Source organism: Bemisia tabaci, chromosome 5 (assembly GCF_918797505.1).
Source record: "Bemisia tabaci chromosome 5, PGI_BMITA_v3".
In the NCBI taxonomy this organism is placed as follows: Eukaryota; Metazoa; Arthropoda; class Insecta; order Hemiptera; family Aleyrodidae; genus Bemisia; species Bemisia tabaci.
In genome coordinates this window covers 3,669,246-3,689,077 of record NC_092797.1, presented here as the reverse complement: position 1 = coordinate 3,689,077, position 19,832 = coordinate 3,669,246, and the positions used below count along the sequence as shown (strand labels likewise).

The window sequence follows — 19,832 nt, the reverse complement described above, 5'->3', positions numbered from 1 at the left end:
CGTCCTGGAGGGGCGGTGAGGGTGGGGATCTGGCAAGGGTGCGACGAGGATGTGAGGCTATTATGTACACTTAGGTGCTTGCAAATGCGCTACACATGCAAGCGTCTCGGTTGCGCATTTCCGCGATCGCCCCGGCCGCTTATTATGCTTCGCGGAGGGTTATGCCATTGCCAAGATGGAAGGGATAGGCTTGCGACGATGCCATATTCAAGAATCTCATTTTGTAGACCGGTATGTTAGAGTAAGCCACTTAATAGGGTTGAAAATCAACCATCACAATCAGAAAATTTGGACTCGTCATACCGAGAAAAGAGTCTCTCGTTGCACCTTCAATTACTCAAATAGGCAATTAGCGTTACGATAAGTTAAAAAACTGCTGTCAGCCACTTGTTTTTGAGATAGGCAATTTTACTTAGGTGGAGTCTGCTCGGTTGGCTGTGTCTCTTAAGTGCGACAACGGGCTGATTATTGAAATTGATAGAAAAATGGAAAAAGAGGATACATAGAAAATGGGGCGATTCTATTGGTTGAAACGGGTAGTTGTTATAGACTAAGGGGATAATGGACTGATTATGGGCTTCCTAGTGAGATGCCGCTGCTTAATATATCACTGCAAATTTCATCATCATTTTAATTTTCACTTTGGGCATTGAAAGTGTTACTTATTTGCCTTGTGACTAGAACATCACATTCAAAAAATCGCGCCGATTCAAATCACTTCAATTCTAAATATTTGAATCTGCGGTGGTTCACATTTTTGTATAGTTTTTGAAATTCCATCACTTGAAAATACGTTTTTCCTCTTATTTAATCTCCCAGTGACCACGGCGTTTCTCTATCGTGCCTTAAACATAGTGCAGAATTGCCTGTGTCAGTGGTACTCACATGTGATGAGTAAAACTAATAAATAGAGAACTTAGTGGGACAAGAGGAAGGTTGTAAAATCTGTCAAATAAAAGGGTAATTTATATTCAACTGGCATCTCTGCCTCCGCATAAGTGGAGGAGAGGGCGGGGGCAGCGCATCAATTTCAAGTACCTCGGCTATTGTAAATAGAGACCTCTGCGTGCGTGCATTTTTTTACATACTTGTCGAATAGGGCCAATAATCAAACCTCTCAACCCCCAGACCAAAAATCCATGTCGAGAGACTTTATATCTTTTATTAAACGAGGCAGCTTGCAAAATTCATCTTGCGATAAAGTATGTTTTGGTCCCGTTCTTTCTCTCCTGATTGTGCATTAGCTGATCCAAATTTCCTATTTTACGCACCTTATGCCTAAATATACTGATTTCTGCGAGTCAAGTTTTTCATTTTTTTTTGTTTCGATTGTTGATTATTTATTGTGAGTTCTTTAATGAAAATCGTTCTCTTAATTAGTTTGCATTATTACTAGGACGTTGTTTGCCGAAGTTCACAGATCATACAAAGATTTTTTACTTTTTTTTTTCTTTTTTTTTTTTTTAAAGGAGAGACAATTGAAATACATTTTGCAATGAGGAACTACAATATCTTGCTCATGCATACAAACACGCATGTGCGCAGGGAAATTAATGGTAGAAACGTTGTTTCTAGACTGAGCTGGAAATTGTACCTCTACTCAACTGTAATTACTCTTAATTGCAAAATAAGGTCCAATTATAACTATACATTAAACAATTTCGAGTTAGTCGTTGATTTTTCCCCTACCCGGGTGCCTATCGTGAGGGAAGAGCAAGCAATGGTAACCTGAACAATACAGTGCATCGGAATACTAAAAGACTGAGCTTTATTTAGACAGCTAAATGGCTCTATTTATTCGATAGAGCAAGCTGTTGATTGGCTAGGGCCCTAATGTGAAATCCGTATTAGCTTGGATCAGAAAACCGGACAAATCCATTTAACGAAGACCTCTAGAGCCGATAAGAATGCACACAAGCGAAAGCTATTAAAAAAAAGGACAAGTTGGGTTTTCAAACCGACCAATTCGCTTGTTTTTTGCGAACTTCTCCTCCACTTGGTCTCCATTGTCCGAATATGAAAAGACTTTGACCGGCTTCCCCAGGTCAGAAACGACGGATCTATTATTATTTTCCCAACAGGGATAGGTGGTTTTATCTGTTAGTCCGTCATCTCGGTGGAATCGCGTGTTCGCCATCTATTCTGAGCCCGATTTTATTTTCCAACCTTCCCAATTTTCGCTCACACAGTTAAAAACTTTCGTGTTTATTTGAGTTACTTTTTTACGGCCAGATCAACCAAAAGGTTATTTGACCAAAAATATGGTTGAATCGAATAAAAAACGTAGGTTACTCTGTAGGCATCTCACGAAAAATAAAGTGTTCTACTGAACTAATGTGCCTTTGTTTCTCTCAATGTCACACGTGGGTTATGCGGTTGCGATTTCCGTTTACAGGAAAACCGCCGTAACTATTATCGAGGCATTGCACTTTCCTTCCACACATTCTGTTCTTTTACAAGAAAACTTGATCATCATGACGCCTCATTTGGTATTTGAATTCTTAATGGTATACCACAGTTATTTTAGAATTAGGAGGAACAAATGGACCACATTATTGCAATAAGGAACTGCAATATCTGGCTCATTGTAGAAACAACGGATACGTCATTGATTTCTCTGGGCAGATATGTGATTCTTAGAATGAGTCAGGAATTGCAGTTCTAAATTGCAAAATGAAGTCCAAAAGGTCGGTGGTTTTTCGGCGATAAAACACTACATCAGTAAAAAGCTGAAAATAATTAGAAAGGATTTACGGCGTTTTTGCTGAGGACGCCATTGTAGCGACGCGTTTCTCTTTTGAGGCGCACAGTGGATCGAGTCAATTCGAGAGGTTGGACATGAACTTTTTGACTAAAACTGCAAATTCTGATGTTTATTTCATCACATTTTGAACTTCAAGGGGTGCTTTCTGATAGAAAATTTTACGAGGAAAACCAATGGAACCATTTTGAAAACCTCGAAGTTTTGTTTAAACGGAGTTATAAGCGTTTAAAGTTTCCAAATTTTGTCCGATCTCTCCCATTGACTCGATCCATTGTGTGGAGCCTCAAAATCTTCACAGAGATGGGTCGAGGCAAATGTAAACAGTAGTTTCAAAAAATGACTTTTCACTGGGAGAAAAAAGTAATTCGTGGACTCAGTCCTTGCCATGCATGTGTCGGAAGCGCTCAAGTTGAAAGCCCGAACATAAAAGTGGTTTCAAGATAAGCCAAGAAGTCAAAGCTGCCCAAGTCGATGGAGCGAGCCCTGAAAGCCGCGAGGAAAAAGGTTCGCGGCAAAGTGACTGCGCCCGATTTCGAGTGACTTGTAGAATTAATAGATGTTGGAACTTACTCAGTGTCGTGAAATTGATGAATTGGACTACTTGGCAGTTTTCCCTCACTTCCAAGTACGTGATTTCGCACTTGTACATGGCTTCGTCTGCAATCTCTACGTTCTGGATTTGAAAAAAAGAGTCGGTGCTGTTCGGAAAGTAAATGAGCTCGGATCTGGAACAAAATAAAGAATTGAATTAGTCTCCCGGCATGAAAGAGGAAATTACATTGTGCTGTCATGTAAACTCCGATTTTTAATCAAGAATTATCCTCTGGACAAAGTATGGATTAAAGCATTTGCCATGAATATTCTCTTCAACATTTCCTGGGATAAACAAATCATGCAATGGGATGTATGAAAATCAACTCCTGAACAACTTATGGGCGTTTACACTTAACTTAAACATTAACTACACTAACTTAACATTGGTGAAAAGACAAACATAAAAATGATGTCATTTGTACAATCTGACTTCCATTTAAATCTACGTTCAAAATAATTGTTGATATCTCATTCAGGAGTTTCTTTCCAAGCTTCCTGTTGTGTAAATCGTTTTAACCGTAAGATTTTGAAGAGGAAATATGTCGATGGCGTATAAGTCGGCAATCACATCTCCGCCTCTGTGTTACTTTTTTAGAGGAGAAGAAATTGACATCATTCTTTGAAGGTTTTGCAGAATTTTCTTCGCACAGAGAAGAAAAATCACGGCAGTTTTAAAGAATTGCCGTTGAGTGGTTTTCCGTTTAAAAAATAAAGAATGAAAGGAAGTCGACGTCGCAAGCCGAGTTATGTGATTGCTGACTTACACCGTCGATATGCTGTATTTACGTAGTTTAGACCTTGTCTAGTGGTCCATTAATAATTTCCTAGACGAAGAAACGTGTCTAAATTCCAAACTGGCTGCACTTATTCAATGTTTCATACAAGAATGTTATTATGCGATTTCTGTTCAATTAATTTTGCTGATTATAGCGTATTATCGTAAGAAAATTCTGTGTTTCAAGTTAAAAAGGACCACCAGTTTTCTGATGAAAATGCAATTTGCGAGAAGAAAATTTTGCAACGGTGTAATGTAGCTAAGTTCTTTCTGTGCGGCGGTGCCTGAAATAAAATATGCAGTTCGATACGACTCCGGTGAGACTATTTTGTATCTACATCATCTTGAGAATATGTGTATAATTTGGCAACTTGGACGAGAATGGTTTTGGTAAAAGGTCCACATTTTGCGCCGGCTTGAGAGCAGCTTCAACATTGATGTGCCTCGTAAAATGACGGATCTTTGCAGGTTGTGTGCAATTTCGTTGAGAACGAAAACGCCTTTTGTCTGACTAGGAAAGAAATAAAAGCTCCGGCTTTTTGTAGACCTTGCACACGTAGAATATAGCGCGGTGCATTTTCGCGAGATCCGAAGCACGCAATCCGCGATAGTGTTACGAGATTCAGCGGTCGAAATTCGGCAGATCCGCAGATGCATGACATGCAATAAACAGCTGAGGAAAGTAGGATTACTTCAGCATTTCACAAGCGGAATTAGTTTGTGGGTGTGCGGGATAAACAGTGTCATCGGCGATCATTCTGAAGAGCGGCACGGTTTGGATTGTGAAACCCTTTAAAATCTTTTTCATCTTCTTTTTATGATCATGGAAAAACAGAGGTAAGGGTTAAGTTACAAATTGGGCATTTCCAATAAATGGTGGTAGTACCCCAATCAGTTGTGGTAGCACCCTAATAAATTAGATAACTAACCCAAATGTTGCGTTACTACCACAATTAATTGGAAATTTCCATATCATCCAATAAATTGGAGTGGTACCACAGTTATAGCTAGGGGATAAACCCTAACACTTTTTTCCGTTGAAAATGCTCAAATGGTAAAATAACGTGGATTAGGTTTTTGAAACAAGTCGAAGTTTCAGTTGATTCAACGAAGAATTTAGTTGTTCATCCGAATCCTTTTGATCAATTAATCCAAACAAAACCCATCCAAAGTAATCCAAAAACATGGAAATGCTCAGCTTTATAAGCACGGTATCTTTGAGATATTTTCTGTTAATATTATTTTCGGCGCTGCGAGGCACCTACTTTTATCCTTCATCAACCCTGGCGTGAAATTCAAGCGAAAGGGACAAACCAAAAATTTGGTAGATTAACCGAATCCGTTTGGTCAATGAAACCGAACGAAAACCAACCCATAGTACTCTGAAAACAAGGAAATGCTCAGCTTTATGAGTACTGTATCTGTGAAATATTTCGCGACGACGCTTGGCGGGACCTACCCTTATCCTCCATGAACCCCGGCGCGGAATTTGAGAGACACGGAATTTTTCAGGGATCTTTGAGGGATCCTCTTGGGTGGCTCGGCGGCGGCTGATGAAGAGGGCCGAGGACCGAAGGGTCGGAGATTATGACGCGGGGACAGGGACACGACTCGCGTTTCGCATTCGGACGCATTTCTGCCGAACGGAACTATGTGTATCATGACGTGAGCCCTGTTATGCTATATATTCTTATGGGTCTCAGGGCTCATGTCTTGATGCACATAGTTCCGTTTGGGAGAAATACGTCCGTTTCACATTCGGCGACGGCGACGGAGACGGCCCTCGAGCCTGGAGCCGCGGGGGCGGGGGCGGGGGCTGGGCCGAGGCTTCAGCGCGCTAATTAAGGTCTGAGTAGATCGAAAAAGTGACTCCAACTTCTTGACGAGCGCCACCCCCGCAGCCCCCTCCCCCCTCCCGCCGGTGTTACGCCCCTCAAACTTGCATCCACTCAGCCCGGATTTTTAACTCGAGTAAATTAGAGCTTTTATTCAGGCTCCGACAATGCTGCCTCATCGGGCCGAGAGCCCTCCCGGTGTTGCCATGCCGTCATGTTTTTCATCTTGCAGGCTCATTACTGAAATGGACCACTGGACTAAAGTACCTATATAGGGCGTGCACAGACAAGAACAATATGGAGCTCTTATGGCCCAAAAGGGCAGCCACCTTCTAACAAAAAAAATTTCAATACCAATCTTCCGATTTCAATATCAAACCAAGATGGCAAAGAATGTTCTTAAAAAGAAGAAGAATAAAAAGAAGACGAGTAAAAGGGCATTTTCCTTCTTCATTTTCATATTATTCCTTTTAGATTCTCCGTATTCTTATTTTTCCTTGTCTCCTTTTTTCCCATACCACTACGGCAGATGCAGTGTAAAATGTTTTAAAATTGAAGTTGTGTGACATTTTCTCTCCCTTAGAAATATATGTTATTTATTTAGCTAACTGAAAATGTCGTGATGGGTATTCTCTATTAGCGTAATATTATTGCCAATTTAACAGGAGGTGTTGAATTGGGCCACTTTCAGGAGGAAGAATTCAATTTCGCTGATGACTCACCAGTGGCGTTTGTTCACACATCCGATAACCATCGCCCATTGCCGAAAAGTAGTGCTGAAAAATCAGTACTTTTCCCTCATTTAAACCCGAGTAAAAGATCCATATTGTACAGCACAATCTGACAACGTTGCCGTCGCCCGCCGGGCAAAAAGGGCCGCTATCTATTAAGATAGATACAAACACAACGCAGGGACATGCAGACGAGCGGTGGGAAAATATTTCACCGGACCTCTGATCACCCGCGCTAAGTAAAAGCCGCGTAAGGGCCATCAGGCGTTTCCAAACTTCCTTCCACTCTCCGGAATTTTCAGGGAATTTGTAGACGTTTCCCTTCCAATTTTTTGTCGAGAGTATTTCGTTCGTAATTTGATTTGAGAAGTCGGAAAATGTCACGGAAAAATATTCATAACTTCCCTCATAAATGAAAACATTCTGAGAGGGAATTTGGCAACGTCGGAATGCTCTTACGGCGTTTTGACTCACGCCGGTTATCGATGAACGGAGTGGGTGTGTCGGAACGAAGGGGTGAAAGCGCTCGGGGTGTTTTCGGGGGAGTCCGAACGGGGAGATATATCATAAAATCAATTATGGTTCATAAATTTCGGAGCGGGTCCATGAGAGGCCGCTGCAAGTGCCGTAATGAGGTATGTCGGAGCTTTTTGCAGGGCATCGGATTGGCGGCTATCTGTTCCCGGAATCTAATTTGTTGTATTTCATTTCGAGGCGATTAGGCCGACAACCGCCGCGGGCACTCGATAATGTATTCCGCGCTCATCAATGACCCTTGTTGGGCTCACTGTCCACTTCCGCCCCGAATGACCAACTCCTGTGTCACCCTCCCACGGTGGATCGAGTCAATACAAGAGGTCGGACGAAATTTGGAAACTTTAAACGCATATGACTCCGTTCATACAAAGTTTTAAGATTCTAAAAGTGGTTTCATTGGTTTCTTCGTAAAATTTTCCTCTTAGAGCACCCCTTGAAATTTAAAATGTGACGAAATAAACATCAAAATTTGCAGTTTTAGTAAAAAATGTCATGTCGTACCTCTCCAATTGACTCGATCCACTGTGTGGCGCTGCGAGGCATCTACTTTTATCCTTCATCAACACTGGCGTGACATTCAAGAGGATTCAAGGGACTCTCCTCGAGAAATTTTCTTTCTAAAGCACCCCTTAAATTTAAAATGTGGCGAAATGAACATCAAAATTTGCAGTTTTAGTAAAAAATGTCATGTCGTACCTCTCCAATTGACTCGATCCACTGTGTGGCGCTGCGAGGCACCTACTTTTATCCTTCATCAACACTGGCGTGACATTCAAGAGGAAGGGACTTTCCTCGTGAAATTTTCTTTCATAAAGCACCCCTCAAAATTTAAAATGTGGCGAAATGAACATCAAAATTTGCAGTTTTGGTACAAAATTTCATGTTCGACCTCTCTGATTGACTCGAACCACAGTGCGTTCACGGTATCTCCACCGAAATAGACTCATTTAATTACACGTTATTCTATATTCGATAAGAAAATTTTAGTTGAAATTCAAATTACAAGTGAAGAGAATGCCACCTGCCCGCCTAACACGAAATATTGCAGCAATATTGCGGCAATATTGTCAATATTGAAACAATATTGTCATGTAAATATTTCCTTAAATACACTGCAGAAATATGTTGACAATATTGCTAAAATATTTCATGACAATATTGTAACAATATATTTATAAAAATGTTTTAAATATATTTACAAAATATATTTATGTAATTACTTTTAAAACAGTTTGTAAAATATATTTACAAAATATTTTAAAATTATTTTAGAAATATTAGTTTAAAAATATTTGTTTAATATTATGTTAAAAATATTTTATAAATATTTTTGTAATATTTAAAAATTAATTGCTAAAATGGCAAAAAATGGTTTGCGATTTCTGCAATTTGCTTTTTTTGCTAAAATGCCCACCCTCGTGGCGAGAACGACAAAACAATTTGCAAAAGTGGTAATTTTATTGTGCGAAAATGGCAAACTATACTTTTGCGAAATTAACATTACTAGTTTATGCTATTATGGCTAAAATTTTTGCTAGATTTTCAAAATGTTTGCCAAATTAGCGTATGGTTTTGCTCTGTTTACCAATTATTTTGCGGAACTTACTAAAATCAATCGCTAGAAAAAAGAAAGGGGGGGGGGGAAGAAAAGACAAAAAGAAGGGAAAAAAATAAATAACATAACATAAATACATCGACATAAATTCAAACTAGGAAAAAGCTCAAATAATTAAAACTGGAAAAAGACGCAATTATAAAAAACAGTAATTTGGTAAAGAAAAAAATGAGAGAGAGTTAAAAAAAACGAAAATTTGTAATACATGAATAGGAATATGTTGAGTACAATTAATAAAGAATTTGAAACACAAATTACAGGATGAAATAAAAAATAATAAATAAATAATAAATAATAAATTCTGGTAAAATATTATAAGAATCCGTCAATAAACAAACATATTACGGACTCAGAGGCCTGCGATAGTTAAGAGATTGAATTTACGGGCCCATCTACATCAAGCCTGGCTGGTCTGGTGGTAAAGTACTGGACTTCGGATATCAACTCCACCCCGAGGCGTGGGTTCTAATCCCGACTAGGACGGCGCGGATTTTAAGGTCAGTAACAACTCTACGATCCACAACCTGGACGCATGTGTACATTAGAAAGAAAATTAGTACCAAAGACGTCTCCTAGAGTGCGCGCACACGGATATGGAATATGATAACCTCATCGCAAGTAAATATTTTTAAAATATATTATCAATATTACCTTGACAATATTGCTGCAATATTGTCAGGGGGGCGGACAACAAACTATTGCAGCAATATTATTTCGATATTGTTAAAATATTGTTAAAATGTTTTTGACAATATTTCAGTGGCACCAAGTTATACAAAATTCGATTGAACAGAAACTGCATCTCGTAGGATCAGTAGGACTTTACGCAGGACTAAACAATACAAGTCAGTTTACACACGTTAGTGCGCCTTCATTTCCGTCTGATACTGTGCAATACTTCTGAGGCGGAATAGTTGCTCAGAGCGCCTTACGCTGTGTCGCTTCGACTTGACGGCAGAAGATCACGATTCGAGTAAACAAAAATGAACACTTCAAATCTGCCGTGATTTTTCCAAAACATGATGAGAAATATTATTGTAATTTTTCATTCGTTAACTTCCACTCAGAGCAAATGAATCGTTTGGATATTGATCACTTTGGAGCGCTGTTTCAGATGGATCCACAACTTCAACGCAATACATCTTGGGTGCGATCGATTCATCTCAGTCTCTAAATCAATCATTGATAAATGTTCTTGCCGAAATCCATATTTCAAAATTTAAATATAAACAGGAAGCACTATTGAGCATTAACAACTGATGTCGATACACTGAAATCGATTGCAAACTGGGAACAAAGGTTTTGACTTTATTTTCAGATTTTTCATACAACGATCCACAGACTGAAAACGAAAAAAATTAGCAAGTGCGGTTTTTTGGTTTGCAAGTATCTCAGCTTTGACGGACCCTGTAAACATAAATGTCCTCTTTCTGCATTGAAAGCTTTCATTTCAAAAGGACTCGACACAATACCCGACAAAATCAAATGCGGCAATTTGAAATAAAACAACTTTTTGCGGGAATATTTAAGATCTGTCAGCGCTGTTTTCTGCTTTTTCAGAACCGAAAAATTAAAAACTTGAACATTCAATTTCCTCCTCTTCATCCTTAGCCCTCTTATCTCTCGCCTCCTTCGGGCCCTCTGAACGACCGTTGAAGATAATTTTACTTCTCGATCAAGATCTTTCAAAGACGCTCGAGAAACGCTGAATTTAGAAAAACGAGTCGCTGATAATTATCACCAGAATTTGGTAATCATGCCCTTCGACGAGACATTCATCTCATTCAAGCATTCATACTTGACTTAAGATTTCAACGGCTCGTGCAAATCCAGCGTATTTGGAAACTGTGAACAAGTTGTTACGAGAGAATGAATGAATGATTTGAAATTACATTATTTAATTAATTACTTCTTATTGAAATTACATTAAAAAGGTAACAATTTCCAAGGCACGAGGAAGCGATTCTTAAATTCTCAATTTCCTTTTTACACATGTTTCAAATCTTATCGCACAGCTGTTCCTAGAATGTAATCTCAGTAAAATCTCGCTAATAGGAACCTTCATCAGAATGAAAGAAACCCCCAATCAAAAATATTCTCCCACCCACGGGTAATTATTCACTGGACGATATGGAAATAACGTCGCCGAATACAAAAATCTGGTAATGTTGCTGGAAAAAGTTACATAATCCACGGCAAATAGTTCATTTTTGACTGGAAAAGCTGCTGAAATAGATAACAAAAGACGATTTCTGTGAAGATAGTCATAACTAAAAGTAGGAACCTATTCCTGTCATCTACACTGCCAAGCTAAGGAACAACGCCTTGTGAGCCTTCAGGCGTAGCAATTCTTTGATAAAACACGAATTCTCTGGTAAACTTATGAATATTTTTTTCCCAATTTTTCAGAGAATTTTGTTCGTATTTTGATCTAAAGTTCCTAAAAATTGAAAGGAAAAAATTCATACTTTTCCTCAAAAATGAACGTTTCATCAAAGGAAATTTATCAACTCTCTAATGTTCATACGTCGTTCTTCCTTAGCACAGCAGTACAGGAGCTAATCGGAGACAACGGAGAGATATGACACTTTCCTAAGTTTCTAAGACAGTATTTTCTAAAACTCTGGAAAATGCAGTCATACGAATTTTCACAGCCGCGGTGGGCTAGAAGCAATACGTTTTTTTGCAAGTATCAGCTAGAATTCCGTTCACGGTTAATATACCTCTGAGAGGGCAGGTATGAATCACACCATTGCAGCATGTAACTCGTTTTGCCTACCTCATAAAACGAAGGGAATCCCATTTTAATAGCTCTATAAGGCAGTCTTACAAGTATGTTGCTCAAAAAATGGTTTTTTCCTTTTTTTAACGAGCTGGTACGACTTCTCCGAGATATTACCAGCTCGTATTTCATTTCCTGCTCGAGTGGAGTGAGGAGAGATAAATGCCTCCACCCCACTCCCATCGAGTGCAATTAACAAAAAAACTTAGACGCGTCCGGAAATTGCCTTAACTGCCTTCAAATTCCAACAATACGGAGCCACGCCGTGGGTATTCCTCCCCCTAGCGCCCCTGGCGGAGAGAAAAGAAAACTCTCGCACACGACGATAATTAAAGCCTCGTAACGCACAATTGGAGGACTCAAGGACCGACACTTAAAACTCATGAATTTAAGGAGGGTTCCCGGATGGCGGACATAAGAGCAGCGGGTTGCCTACCTGCGAGGGGCGACACGACTAACGATATGCGTAGACGCTCTAGAGACTCGAGTCTCTCCGTGCTTGCTCGATTTCCACGGAGGAACTAGTTGCCGCGTTCCCTTGGGTTTCCTCCAGTTCGACGGAGGGAACAACGGCATAGACTCGCAATTAGTCTCAAGTAGCAATTAAATATAGGCGTTAAGTGCTTTTGGTGGGGGGACGTGGGATTGCAGGCACGATTCTTTAAAAGGTTTAAAAGCGAAACGCGTTACATTGTTTTCGTTTCAGTGATTTTCTGCGTTCTGCGGTCCAGACGGGGTGGTGTGGTGGGTTGGGGGTGGTGGAGTGGGAGTTACGGTTATTTTATTCCAAGTGTTTCTGAGGTGTTCGAACTTACAGCATGGGTGCGTTGACGTCGAAAGGATAAAATGAGGGAGTGCGTAAATATGTCGTAGTTTCTGTTCTCAAGTTCAAGGTGAAATATATGCACGATTAAATCGTAGAAAAACGTACTTCGATTCTAGCGTCTTGGGGTTTCTGCTGTAAATTTGATGTCACATGTTTAGGATAATATTTTTCGAAATTTTGTGCGATATTCTCAGACCATATTCATGGGACGGCGATGAAAAGTTACAAGCAATTTTTTTCGACACAAGTGATGAGACAGTCTCAAAATAAACAGTTTTGATTGATCTGACAAAAAAAGGTATCCTAAAGTAACTATAAACACACAACATTTTGAACCTTGTAAGTTCGATTATACAACATGTTTAAATCAGCAGTAACACTCATAGTATGCTTTGGCCGGTTTTAAACGAACGTGGTAAAGGATTTGTGAGAATTATTCTGAACTCACGTCTTTCGCGCCTTCAACCCTGCGCGATACTCTACGCATCACCACAAAGTTAGTTTAGTTGCTTAACCCAACCAAGCCTAGCTTAGCCGTTAGCTCTCTCTTACACTGTGAAGAGTAACCCAAAAGGACCTTAAACACAAACATTTTTAAAAAAGCAGAGGCAGGCTGTCTCACATAGAAGTGATTGCGTACACGGAATTTAAATGGAGAAGAAACAGTGGCGACTTTGGCACAAACTTTTCTTCCAAAAAAAGTAATTCAAAGTAGTCGTAATCACGGACATTTTTAACTGCGTATGAATACAACTTTTAACGTTTGAGCTCAAAACTGCCGGCTTCACTGCCTTGCTAAGGGAGAACAGCGTATGAGCCTTCGAAGGTTGCCAAAGTCCCGTTGCTAAAATATAAAGTGAGGGAATCTATGAATATTTGATTTCAAACTTTTCAGAGAATTTTCATCGCAATCGGATCTAAATTATCTGAAAATTTCGAGAAAAAATATTCATACCTCAATTCAAAAATGAACAATTTATAATGTGGAAACTCTCGAATATTCATAGGCGTTTTCCCTTAGCGCAGCAGTATATCGAGGGCAAAAGGAATAATACGGCCTGACTGACACTTTTGGCGAAAATGAGGCAATCGCATTCTTCAGTTTTAAGGTGATTCGACGGATGTCATTTTTTGTGTCAGAGCGACGTGCGATATATCACATCAATTCGTTCCATAATTTCAGCTACTTGTCATTTTTTTCGAATTTTGAGATCGCACTTCTGTTGTCATGAGAGTAAAGAATTCATGTACCCAATTTGACAAAGAAATTCAATGTATTAAAGGCAGGGTTTTTTCAGAGGAAAAATATCGCATTCGAGTGCAGTTTCAATATCAGCATCAAATGCGATATTTTTCTTCTGAAAAAACCCTGCCTTTGACACGTTGAATTTCTTTGTTAAATTGGCTACATGAATTCTTTAATCTCATGATAACAGAAGTGCTATCTCAAAATTCGAAAAAAATGACAAGAAGCTGAAATTATGGAACGAATTGATGTGATACATCGCACGTCGCTCTGACACAAAAAATGCAACCGTCGGGTCATCTTAAATACGCGAGCTAATGTTTTTAGTTTTTTCCAATTCCACATACAAGCGCTGTAAAGACGCTGAAATGTGTAAGAAAATTGCAAATTTAACCTCAAAATCACAATTTTTTATATTTTTTTTTTTTTTTGCAAAGTTTCTCCTTTGTTCCGTCTCACTTTGCAGATAGGCAATATTTTCCCTTGGCAATCAATTTAGGTTCGATACCTCGTGGTGATTGGTCTCAGCAAGCATTCGTCGCAACTCTGAGTTCGAACCGCCGACTCAGCGTAGCGTCGCGTCGCGCTGAAAAAATTTCATCAGCGAACCGAGTGGCGAAAAAAAGGAACTAGGGAAATTGGGAGAGGAGCCAAATTAATTTGTTAGCTCCTTGAGCGCGGCTCGTCCTTGTGTTGGTCCTGGCCATTAATCTAACATAGTTTATCCGTGCTGATTATGCAGCTTCCGCCATGCGACAGCTTTAATAATGTAACCCCCGCCGCCCGCCCGCCCTCCTTTTATTTAGTTATTTTCCCTATTTTTCTCCCGCAGCGCCAAGTTCAAGATTCCAGTTTCAAGTGCTTCCACTAATTTATTGTGTCGCGTCTGAACGCTTCGCGGTTTGTTTTTTGCTCTCACGCCAAAAATGGACCAGGATGAGAGACGGCTGATTTTGAAAGACATTCAATGTCACGAGTCACTCATAGGATGTTTTTCCAAGGGACGTAAGCGTACTTTTAATTGTTTGTGTTCAAAGGCAATTTTGAACCGAGAACATACAGGAGGCGGAATTGAGGGGCTTGGGAGGACAAGACGCATAAGTGATGTTCTTGCTATTTCAAAAAATACGCGTTTAATGTTTAAAACGTCTCCAATCCTATTTTATTTTTTTGAGGGAGAACAAATCAATATCATTCTTTGAAGTTTTCACAGAGTTTTTTCGCACATAGAAGACAGTTCAAGTATGCTAGTCCGAGATACTTCGTATAATAGTTTCACCGTCGGAGTATCTTCATCGCATGTTTCAAAATTTCCGCTCCTATTAAATTTATCCGGGGAGAAATAAGCCAACTCTGTATAGCTTGAAATGCCATACAGAATATAGGGGGGGGTATGTCCTCTGGGCCACTATTTCCGACGACTCCTATTAACTTATCGGAGGAGAAATAAGCCAACTCTGTATAGCTTGAAATGCATACAGATTTAGGGGGCTATGTCCTCTGGCCACTACGCGGCCCAACCCCGAGAGGGCGCTTCAACAAAAGAGCGACCAAAAAAATGAAAAGATTTTCATACCCAACTCTCAGTTGTCCAATCTCTCTATAGCCGGGAGTGATTGGGCCAATAAGAATCGTATGAAAAAAAATCGTCATTTATTTCAAACTGCAGACTTAAGAAGACTCAAGACTTAAACAAAACGGAACGAATGGAACGGAGCGTTTCGTCGCTTTTGGATTTATAGTCTGTAGCAAAGGAGCGTACTTTCGATTCACTTACTATACCCTACTGATAGATCTAAATTCAACACTTCCCGCTTTGTTCAAATTTAGCCCCCCTTTCTAAGCTCCTCGACAGAGCACATGGGAGAATTTCATGAGCCACCCTGCGCCGTCTTCCTCATGATCTACCCGACCCTTGAAGCGAATGCAGCGTCAACACACTTCCATATGCCCTCTCAAGCAGTCAATACACCAACCATAACCCACTACAATCTCAGCGAAGGGGGGCATGAGAGATCCCACTTCTGTCTTTACTTCTCATCATAAAACAACAAAGGTGTAACCTCTATGAAAATCCCCGGTCGAATAAATTAGAATGGTACCTAATCATCAACCATATACACAGTGATCCAAACCACACATAAAATAAATAAATATCCCGTCTAACCTATATCTCCAAGCAAATAGAAGTGCTCCGCCATTAAGGTACGCTCATGCCCCAAGGCATAGCTAAATCTAGTTCACCCCCATAGTTCTGTATGAAAGTAGATAAAGTCTTTGTACCGCCGTCGTTGTTACCTTGGCAGGACGAAAGCTCTAGAATCAACAGTGCTTCGTCCTGACTCGAAACGCTATGAATGCGCGCTCCTCTACTGCCTAGTCCTACAGACTTACCAAAGGGGGGGGCTAGAAGATCATGCGCTTTGCCGGTAACAAAACCAACGGACATTAGCGAATTCTACAACTCAATCATTCGAGAAGACCTAGTATTACATATGCTCTGAACCCACGCCTAGTCACAAACACGTTAGGAATTGGGGGGGGGAAGATGGGGGGGGGGGGTCGGGGGGGGGATCGGATAAACAATTGCGAGTTAACTTAAATTCAGGGAAGGCTAGAAGTTCTTAGCAAAGAGATAGTCGGCCCTGAGTCGCCCATGCAGCCGTCTGGCTCATACCGTAACTTGGACGTCAGACAAGATATTACATATGTACATAATTGAGGGTGTGTATCTATGAGAATTCGTAACGTCCAATTCATAGGCATCAAAATTCCAAAAATGATAAAGATGCAGACTCTGAATCTAGACTAACATTCACGTCTTTAACGATAGCTTTGTCGTAATAGGATAACTCTTTCGTGCGTCAGTTCTCATAATACATCTCGGCTGATTTACTCTATTCTTGAGTTTTGGACCAAGTGCGCTGCGGCGGAGAGCTCGCATGAATTTCTTTGAGTCCTCTTAAGAAAGAGATTCGAGTTACCCGTACAGATGCTAGACTCCCTGATCTTCTCAAATTATCTGTATACATATACCATTAAGGGTTACTCGAACTTCGATGGCGTCTTTACAATAAAATTTTCATTAGGACGCAAATTGTCTGCATGAGAAGTTATAGATGTGTGTGGTATAAAAATTGAGATGAAATAACGAAGAATGAAGAAAAGAGGAGAATGAAATATTGATTGATGGAAGGGAGGAGTATAGGTAGAGGGATGAGTAGAGTGGATAAAAATGAAGTATGGGTAAATATTAGGGTATTGTATTATAATTAATTTATGTTTTAAAATTTGTTAGTGAGGGGTATTGGGTATTGTTTGATCTTTTGAGACATAGATTATAATATTGATAAAAGACGTAACATTTTTAAAAACAATGAAAGAGTTTAAAATGAATATTTTAAGTAGTAATTTACTAAGTTAGTTTTCTTTCGTACAGAAGCAATTTTTAATGAAAACTAGATAGAGTTTATAAGTTAGAGTCTGTGAGATGTGCTAAGATAAAGAGGTTGTTAGGAGAGTGTAGGGTTAGTGTAGATAGTGAAGTATGGAAAGTGAAAATAGAGAAAGGTGAGAAAGAAGTGACTGGATAAAAGTTTGATGAGAGATATATTTGTAGTGGGAGGGATTTAGAAGTGTGGTAAATATGAAGTCATAGGTTTGTAGAGAAGTAGAACTTGAGTATGGTTGTTGGTGGTGTTGGGGTGATGTTATATGGGTTAGGGATGTTGGAAATATAGTGGTGAAGGGGTGGGATGGTTGTAGGAATTGTTGGGAATTATGGAGTTGAAAAAATGTTATGTTATTTAATGGAGTTTGAATGAAATTTTTTGAGTTATTTAGGAGATTGGTGGTTGTGGTTTTTTGGAATAAATGAGATGAATGAATGGAGGTTGGGTTATTAGGGGTGTAGAATTTTTGGAAGTATATGGTAGGGGTATGGTGGAAGAGTAGGTTAACGGGAGAATAATTCATTTGGCGGAAGAAACGTCTGGAACGATTAGCCGGCGTGGGATCGGCGCGTTTTGAATTCTTGTTTTATTACTTCTAAATTAAACCGACAAAAACGCACCCCCTAAACACGGCAGACGGCGGGTTTAAATCCCCGTAGCGTGACGTTGCCTTTTTCGAAACGCGGGGAAAGGTGTGCTGCTCCACAGTTTTAAGGAAAAACGCCGTATGAACCTATAGGTGTTACCAAATTTTGATTGATAACACACGAATTTTCTGGTTAACGTATGAATGTTTTTCTTCCAATTTTTCAGATAATATCGTTCGCAATTTTACTCAAAGTTCCTGGAAATTTCAAGGAAAAATATTCATAACTTTCCTCAAAAATAAACAATTTATTGAAGAAAATTTGGCAACTCTCGAATGTTCATACGGCGTTCTTACGTAGCACGTCAGTGCTGGCTGCCGTACTGAAAAAGAACACAGTCTGTGTGTAGTGGAAATTCTGAGAAAATAAGGTGGAGCTCACACTGAAACGTTGTTTCAGAATTTTCTGAAACATTAATGTCGCAAACTTCAGCTGGAGCAAAAAGAAGATTTAATTCTCGCAGAAGCTGGCTCAGAAATCACGATGAGCGGATCTGGAAAGTCTGAAGAAAACTTCAGTTAGTGCGAATCATTCGGTTGTTTTAAATTCGCCTCCAATTGTGTCGACAGCAATTGTTGTTACGAATATGTTGTGCGTGCTGATTTTAGCACATTACATACTGAACTCTCTGAAGGCGTTTCTTGTGGGAAAGTAGAGCATTCTGTTGGGGGACGAACGAATTAAGGATTAGGCGATTCATTCAATCTCTACTTCTGTTATTCTCCAACAGGGCGCGCTACTTGAGCATATGAAACGCCTTCAGAGAGTCAAGTATGTAATGAACTGAAACCAGCACGCACAACATATTCGTAACAACAATTGCTGCAGACGCAGCAGAGGGAAAATTATTTGCGCACATCGAACGCTTTAGGAAGTCACGTATGTTATAGGACTAAAATCTGTCACCCAACAAATTCGTGACAAGAATTGCTGCAGATGCAGCTTGAAGGCGAATTGAAAACAATCGTAAAGTGGGCTTGTGGCAAACTTCAGCTACAACAAAAAAGAGTTGAATCTCACAGATAATGACTCAAAAATCACGATGGGTGCATCGGGAGAGTCCGAAATGCACTCCTAGCTTCACAATCTGCGTAAGAAATGGGTGTTTTCGTAAGTTGCTCGTTTCAAAAATGATACTACGGCACCGATGAACATTTAGTAAGAAGAGCCAGTCCATCCAACCCTAGCACTCCTACTCCACTCTACAATTCACCGTCTGGCAATAATTGCCAATTCGAGTAATTGAAGGCGCAATGCGAGACTCTTCTCTTAATATGACAAATACAAATTTTTGATGGTTGATTTCTGACTAAATCGAGTGGGGCTTTTAATACACCATCGCAAGACAGCAGGATGATTATGTACATTGATAGACAAAGCTATAGATAAAAGAGTACAGGGGAAAATGGGGCGATATCATTGGTTGAAGCGAGTATTTGTCACAGCCCAAAAGGAAAAACAATGCACTAACCACAAGGTCTCTCATGGGTTGCACCTAGATAAAGTATATTGCTTAGCTTCCTAGTCCATTGCAACCTTCCTCTTCCACAAAAAGGATCGTTCCATTTTCTATTGGTCTTCTCTGTCTATCAACTTTAATAATCAACCCGCAGGAGCCATTAACAAAAACACTCATGAGAAGACCAAAAAGGTCGTTATCTTTCGTAGCGGTTTCATCATCTTGTAGCTGGCGCACTAAGGGAAAACGCCATAAGAACATTCGAGAGTTGCCAAATTTCGTCGGCTAAACCATTTCTCTTCGAAGACAGTTATGCATATTTTTCCTAAAAATTCGAAGGGTTTTTGGATCAAATTGCGAACAAAATTATTTGAAAAATTTGAAGAAAAATATTCAAAATTTTCCCTGTAAAGTTTCTTGCTGAAGGAAAAATGGCAAAATTTGAGGACCCTTGTGGCGTTCTTCCTTAGCACGGCAGTTTGGGCAGGGGAATTGCTCCACTTTGGGGGTAAGTTTGCGCCCAAGAAAACTGCTCGAGAACAATTCAGGGGAAATCTGAGTGGCAGGTA

General features: G+C 39.8%; 1 protein-coding gene across 14 annotated transcripts in view; it reads right to left on the bottom strand.

Moving 5' to 3' along the window:
• nrm (neuromusculin) overlaps positions 1 to 19,832 on the bottom strand; it is a 627,637-nt gene that overhangs the window by 107,731 nt on the left and 500,074 nt on the right. For all 14 annotated transcript variants that reach the window (XR_002009458.2, XR_002009460.2, XR_002009463.2 and 11 more), the window contains exon 3: positions 3,335 to 3,489. Coding sequence is in view for 9 of the 14 variants with exons in the window: in XM_019051885.2 (XP_018907430.2) it covers positions 3,335 to 3,489 (155 nt within the window). In the remaining 5 variants the exon portion in view is untranslated. The remainder of the gene's footprint in view (positions 1 to 3,334; positions 3,490 to 19,832) is intronic.